General features: G+C 36.2%; 1 protein-coding gene across 1 annotated transcript; it reads left to right on the top strand.

The window, feature by feature from the left end:
- Window positions 1-704: 704 nt before the first annotated feature.
- Window positions 705-3,884, top strand: LOC128530195 (H-2 class II histocompatibility antigen, A-U alpha chain-like). The gene is made up of 4 exons (XM_053503965.1): window positions 705-762; window positions 1,562-1,807; window positions 3,316-3,597; window positions 3,763-3,884. Exons 1-4 carry the CDS (start codon window positions 705-707, stop codon window positions 3,882-3,884), a joined length of 708 nt encoding a protein of 235 aa, XP_053359940.1.
- Window positions 3,885-7,660: the final 3,776 nt, after the last annotated feature.

The raw sequence follows: 7,660 nt of genomic DNA, 5'->3' as shown, positions 1-7,660 counted from the left end.
CATAGCCAATGCTCAAATTCTAGCCTGAACACCGGTCCCAAGCCTGGATTTAATAGGAGGCTTGCATCAGAAAGGGAATCCAGCGTAAAATCTCTGCCATGTTGTTGTGCAAATTGAATGGTCTGCTGTGGCGACCCGTGAATCGGAGCAACTGAAATAATACATAACAGCAACATAAAGTACCAGCAGGTGTCAGTGTTCCTCAGTGTTGCTGAGAATGGAAAAATAGAATAAATGAATATTTTTTTGGACATACATTTTATTCTGTAGCTTTACTGCTCCAAACTGATTTACATTGGATAAAATGTTCCTTCTGAATGTATTTAACTTCCACACAAACATTACTTTGGATTAATAGATTTATTTAGATCATATAGAATAGTAACATACAGTCGGTGTATCATGCTTAAGGATATTTGCATGATATGTTAATGTAAGAAAGCAGACTAATAATCTACATTGGGGTGGGTCATATTTTTTTTTCTTCGTGATCACTCATGTATAGATGACTCCTACGTCTTGTTTACACTCAGGTGAGTTCCCACCTGGATATTGCAGTGTTTCAGAAATAACTCCTCTGATTGGATGATTTTACACATAGGCACTGACTTCTCTGTTTTATCTTCTACTTTTCTGAGTGAATGTGAAGTAGACTGTAGTGGCATAGTAGTGCTTCAATCCTGCTCTTTCAATTCACATTAAAAATGAAGATACTTTTGATGTTTTTTATACTGACATACATTAAGGACACCAGCAGTCAGAGTGAGTTTTGTTATATTTGTAACTTTTGTTATATATCCTGTGTTGCTGATAAATATAATGAGAAATTAATTGTATAATGCATAGATGATGCTACTTGAGATGTAGGAATTAAACATAAAGTAATTTGTGATTGTAAATTCAATATTGAAATGATTTTATAACATAAACCACTGTATATACTGTATTAAGGTAGTTAGACATTAAAAATAATTTAGGTCTAATAATTTTAGCTTAATCATAACCTGCTAATTGGACTTTTATATTCCCTATATCCTTAATTTAGTTTAAATTGTTTAAATCATCAATTGATTAATTTATTTTTGTTTGACAAACAAAACACAAAAGTTGTAGGCTGCTTTAAGTTCATAACTTTTTTCACAAGATACTTGGCAGATAATACATTGTTAGCTATTTAAAAAAAAAGCTTAAATATATAGTATATTTGTACTTTAAGTACATTGTTTAGTTTTGTAGCTGACCTATGATTTAATTTTTATAGACAATAATTCATTTATAACATTTACTTTTTATAGACAACGTTTAATTTAACAGTTAATTAAAAAGCAGAGTGATAAAAAGCAGAGAATTATAATAACTGTTATAATAAATACAAAGTAAGCATTCCCATGCATATAATCAGCTCTTTGAACCTGAACTAACTGTTAGAATGACAATAGTCAATTGCTCAGTTTCTCACACTTATTGTATGTATTATATATTTTCTCATTTTGGTAGCATTTTATTTCAAATCTTTACAATCTAGTTTTTTCATGTTGTACATTTTCTATTCTTTTCACAGTCAAGCATGTAGATATTTTGTTAAATGGATGCACTGAGACAGATAAAGAGTTTGTAATAGAATTTGATGGAGAAGAACTTGCTCATTCAGATTTTAAAAAACAAGTTCTTGTGGAGAGCTTACCTGATTTTGCAGGCCATATTGGGTGGCCCGAGTTTTATGAGTTCAGTCTCTCAGGGCAAAAAACCTGCAAAAACAACCTCAATGTAGCAGTGATTGCCTATAAAAGTCCTCCAGAAGCCCTAGGTGAGTGAAAAGACAGGCATCAGTATACTCAGTATAACAAATACACATACTTTTATTAATCAACGCAGCATGGCATTGTTAGAAAATACCTATATCATCAATTAAATTACCATGAGAGTTTACTTTTGCTAACTTTTCGAATATATATTTCCTAATGCTGTTTCTTGTTTCAATGTATTGCTTGGAAAATGTCTCCCCAGAGACTATATACTGTAATTCTCAGGTTTAGTCAAATGGGAAATCTTCGTTATTTAAGGTGAGGAAATACAGTATAAAAGAAACACACATAAAGAGACAAGAATCTTGGCCGATCAAAGGGCCCAGATCTTTTAAGGACTTTAAAATAATTTGTCTTGTCATTTTACTGTATATTTTGTCCATTTATTCTAAAAGTTTAGAATAGGTGTGGGCAAGATTTTCTGTTCCCAGGGAGACCTTATTTTCATAAAGTAAAGCAACAGATACGATGACAAATTAATCAGTACTGTGATGTTAATTTACATGAATTTGATAGACATTACAAAGGCTAATTGTCAGCTTATACGAAACCCTGACATTTTTATGGCTTCATGTTAGTTTAATGTAAAACAAAAATATTTACTTACATGAAACAATCCACCTAAATGCAGTAAAAACTTATCACATTTTATACAGTGCTGATGAAATGTTTTCAGACCTTTTTAACTTTCCCTAATTTTGTTGTTTGCCCAAGAGCATGACAGGCTTCATCATTCTCAAATAAAAGTTAAAACAACCAACAGTCCATCCAGATTTGACCACCCAGCCAAACTGAGTACTTGGGGATAAAGAGCCTTGGCCAGTGATGTTACCAAGAACCTAAGGGTCACTATAAATGAGATCCTGAATTCTTTTGTGGAGTTGGGCGAGATTTACAGAAAAACAGACTTACAGAAGAACAGCCATTACTAATAATAAGGACTCAAAGTCACATGACAGCCTGCAAGGAGTTCATTAAAAAGGACTTTAAGGACTCTTAGACCATAAGAAATAAAATCCTTGTGCCTGATGACACAAAGATTGAACTATTTAGAATCAGGAAGTCACTGTGAATTACCTAAGTAAAACATAAATAATAAATGTTTAAACAGTTTGTCTCATTAAATTCATGTACTTTACAAAATATTTAATTTAAAATATTTAATACTTAATCTGTAGAACTAAGAAAAAAAATAAAGCAAGGAGCTCCTGCCAATGGTCTTAAATAAAAACATTATTCCATATGTCTGATGTCCAAGTAAATGTCTCTAATAAAATATTCAATACTGTTAAAGTGAAACATGAGACATGGCAATTCTCTCAGATTTTTCCACATTCTTCCAGATTATTTTTTTCTGCATTTAACTATTCCTTTATTTACAGTTATTTACAATTAATAATCCATTTACAAAGTAAATTAATGCATTTATTCTACAGTATATAAACATTTACAATCAAATGTAGTTTATACTTGCATGCTACAGAATAATTTGTTTTACTTTTGTTTACAGATGTCCCCCAAAACTGTATCTATTCCAGTGATAATGTGCAAGTTGGTTCAGAGAACACACTCATCTGTCATTCAGCACGTTTCTTCCCTCCTCCTGTCCGCTTTACTTGGACCAGAAACGGTGTAAATGTGACTGATGACTCCTCACTCAGTCAGTTCTATCCAAATGAAGATAACACCTACAACCAGTTCTCCCACCTGCCCTTCACTCCACAGGAAGGGGACATTTACACCTGCACAGTGGAGCACAAGGCCTTGGAGACACCCGACACCAAGACATGGGGTGAGATGACAAATGAAACAAAAAAACACTTAAGCCTGGTTTAAAAAACATTTCAAAAACACCCATTGTTTTTTAAATATTAAATCTACTTTTTCTAAATAAATGCTCTTATGCGTGAATAATCTGATCCAGTAGCATGTTTTCTTTATGCATGTGTGTGTGTAGAGGTGGAAGTTGAACTTCCCAGTGTGGGTCCGGCTGTGTTCTGTGGAGTGGGTCTGGCTGTAGGACTGCTTGGAGTCGCTACTGGATCTTTTTTCCTTGTCAAAGGAAACCAGTGTAACTGACACTAAAGCTCACATTACTGCTTGTACTGTACATTGTGTATGTAAAAATTGTGCAAGTTCTTAAATTGTGTCTAACAAAATATTTAAATGCATATCAGGACAATAATATAGCGTGTATAATATCTGCTTGTGTATGTAATATAATTCTTATTCATTTGTCTGTTTCACTAATATTTTAAATTAACTTTAGACCCAATGCATCATAATCGCTGTTCCTTTTATAATTATTATATTATTACAACCAGTATAACCAGTATTTGTATTACTTAATACAAAAAAAATTACATCATGTAAAACATTAAATGAAGATGTCAGTAAACTTAAAAGTTTATTACAACTACATGTTAATAAACTACTTATAGTCTCCTTATATTAAAGTTCATCCTAATTATTACACATAATAATAATAATAATAATAATAATAATAATAATAATAACAACAATAATAATAATATGTATTATTATTATTATTATTATTATTATTAAGTGTATATGGGGTATGCACTATTCACAAAGTTGTCTCTGTAAATGAGCTGCTACTACAAACAATAAAACATGCAACTATCAAAACTGCTGTTATAGAAAATTTACCAAAAACTTCTGTAATGGTGGTGTAATGTACAAATAAAAACAGTTATTCTAAATGCTAGAGACCCACTCAACTACCCTCACTATCTACAATGTATTTTTGCTTTTGTGTTTGTTCTATAAATTACTAGCAAAAACTGACCACTACAGCCTGATTTTTTATGTGCAGTATATCACCAAAGGTTTGTGCAGCCCTAACCATGACACCCATATACGCTTGCTAAACATTTATTTCAACTTACCTGGTATAATGTACTTCAATCTTCTGTGAAGGCTTTCCGCTAGATCTTTAAGTCTTTATGTGGGTATTTCTGTTTATTCAAGCATTCTATAAGGGCATTAGTGAGCTTAGGTGCTGATGCTGGGAAATGATGAACCTGTAGTTTCATTTTATCCAAAAGGTGATGGTGCAGTGGAGTGGAGAACAGTCAGAACTATGTGAAGGACACTGGAGTTGTTGAAGTGGCCTGCACATAGTTCTGATTGTTTTCCACCCCACTGCACCATCACTTGGTGGGCCTACGTTATATATTTACATGTATCCAAATAATTGATTTCATTTTCCTTTTCATAAAAAAATTCTATTTTGTAGTTTGATTAATAGTGACACTTGTTGTACATAATGTAAACATTGTAATAAGTTATTTTATCATTAAGTATAGGACTTTGTATTGGAGCTGTATCAAACACCAGCTGTGCCCGCAACTTTGCTCACATGGAATTTAATTGCACACTCAGATCAAAGTACTGCATTTGCCTCTTTTCCCTGGGGCTTGTTCCATTTACCACACTCGCTTGCCGCTCTTCTGCATTTACCGCACGCATGCATCGCACTCTCCGCTCTAGAAGGTCCAGTATCCCAACAGACGGGGCCCGAGCTACACTCCCCGCTGTGTTTTATAGATCATTAACGGCATCATTAACGGAAATAGCTCAACAGTCATGCCTAATTCTGCGGGCCCGCTTCTTAGCACATCTGCAGAAGGGGAGGCTGCCTAGCTAGTGAGTAAAGCACGATATTAGATTAGGGCACATGCCATCACAGGCGCGCCGTGACAGTACATAATATACTGGATTTCTAATGAAAGATATAAAGACATTCTGAAATTGTGTGCTACAAACCTTAAGCAATAGTTTGGAAAGAAATGCTTTGTCTTGCTAGGCCCTCAAAAACTATATTACTAGTTTATAATTATATTTATTAAAAACACTGTTTTACACCAGCAGCAACTTACAAATGAGGTCTCAATTTGAAAAGATGTACAAAACATAAAACACCACAAATAAGTATTAATCATAGAAAAAAAAATCTAACACCTACAGAAACGTTTTTTACTTTATAACTGTCTGTTATGACTTTTAAATATGACCGTTAGATATGGTTGGTCAGGAAAGTCTTGAAGTCAGATTCAGACAGGACGCTAACAGGACAGTGTTGGCCTGTGGAAATTGGGCTACTGTTGGTCGAAGGAGAGGAGGAAGGCGTGTTCGAAAGCAGAGAGAGAAGAGGAAAGGCAAGAGTTTAGGAGTGATAGTAGGGACTTTGAATGTTGGGACCATGACAGGGAAGGGAAGAGAGTTAGTTGATATGATGCAGAGAAGGAAGGTGGATATACTGTGTGTCCAGGAGACCAGGTGGAAAGGTAGCAAGGCTAGAAGCTTAGGATCAGGGTTCAAATTGTTTTACCATGGTGTGGATAGGAAAAGAAATAGAGTAGGGGTTATTCTAAAAGAGGAGTTTGTACTGTAAGGAATGTTCTAGAGGTGAAGAGAGTATCAGATAGGGTGATGAGTCTGAAGCTGGAAATTGAAGGGATAATGTTCAATGTTGTTAGTGGTTATGCCCCACAGGTAGGATGTGAGTTAAAAGAGAAGCAGAAATTCTGGAGTGAGTTAGATGAAGTGATGCAGAGCATCCCCAGAGGTGAAAGAGTGGTGATTGGTGCAGACTTCAATGGACATGTTGGGGAAGGGAACAGATGTGATGAAAATGTGATGGGCAGGTTTGGTCTTCAGGACAGGAATGTAGAAGGACAGATGGTGGTGGACTTTGCAAAGAGGATGGAAATGGCAGTAGTAAATACTTTCTTCCAGAAGAGGCAGGAACATAGGGTGACATATAAGAGTGGAGGCAGAAGCACTCAGGTCAACTACATCTTGTGTCAACGTTGTAACCTGAAAGAGATCAGTGACTGCAAAGTGTTGGTAGGGGAGAGTGTAGCCAGACAACACAGAATGGTCGTGTGTAAAATAACCCTGGTGGTGAGGAAGGCGAAGAGGACAAAGGCAGAGCAGAGGACAAAGTGGTGGAAGCTGAGAAAGGAAGAATGTTGTGAAGTCTTTAGGGAGGAGTTGAGACAGGCTATGGGTGGTCAGGAGGTGCTTTCAGTTGACTGGACAACTACAGCCAATGTGATCAGGGAGACAGGTAGGAGGGTACTTGGTGTATCATCAGGTAAGGGGAAAGTGGACAAAGAGACTTGGTGGTGGAATGGAGAAGTCCAGGAGTGTATACAGGGAAAGAGGCTAGCTTAGAAGAAGGTGGACACTGAGAGGACTAAAAGAGTAGACAGGAGTACAGGGAGATGCAGAGTAAGGTGAAGGTAGGGGTGGCAAAGAGCATATGAGGACTTGTATGCTAGGCTAGACAGTAAGGAGGGAGAAGGGGATCCGTACAGGTTGGCAAGGCAGAGAGATAGAGATGGGAAGGATGTGCAGCAGGTTAGAGTGATTAAAGATAGAGATGGAAATGTACTGACAGATGCCAGGAGGGTGATGGGAAGATGAAAGGAGTACTTTAAGGAGTTGATGAATGAGGAAAACGAAAGAGAACAAAGAGTAGAAGAGGTGACTGTTGTGGAACAGGAAGTAGCAAATATTGGTAGAAGTGAGGTGAGAAGGGCGTTGAAAAGGATGAAGAGTGGAAAGGCTGTTGGTCCTGATGACATACCTGTGGAGGTATGGAAGTGCTTAGGAGAGGTGGCAGTAGAGTTTGTGACAAGTTTGTTTAACAAGATCTTGGAGAGTGAGAGGATTCCAGAGGAATGGAGGAGAAGTGTATTGGTGCCAATTTTTAAGAACAAGGGAGATGTGCAAAGCTGTGGCAATTATAGAGGTATAAAGCTATATGAGCCAGACAATAAAGCTGTGGGAAAGAGTAGTGGAAGCTGGGTTAAGGGCAGAGGTGA

The sequence above is a fragment of the Clarias gariepinus genome, chromosome 9 (genome assembly GCF_024256425.1).
Source record: "Clarias gariepinus isolate MV-2021 ecotype Netherlands chromosome 9, CGAR_prim_01v2, whole genome shotgun sequence".
Lineage (NCBI taxonomy): Eukaryota > Metazoa > Chordata > Actinopteri > Siluriformes > Clariidae > Clarias > Clarias gariepinus.
The sequence above is the reverse complement of the archived record's forward strand: the minus strand, read 5'-3'. Positions and strand labels throughout refer to the sequence as shown.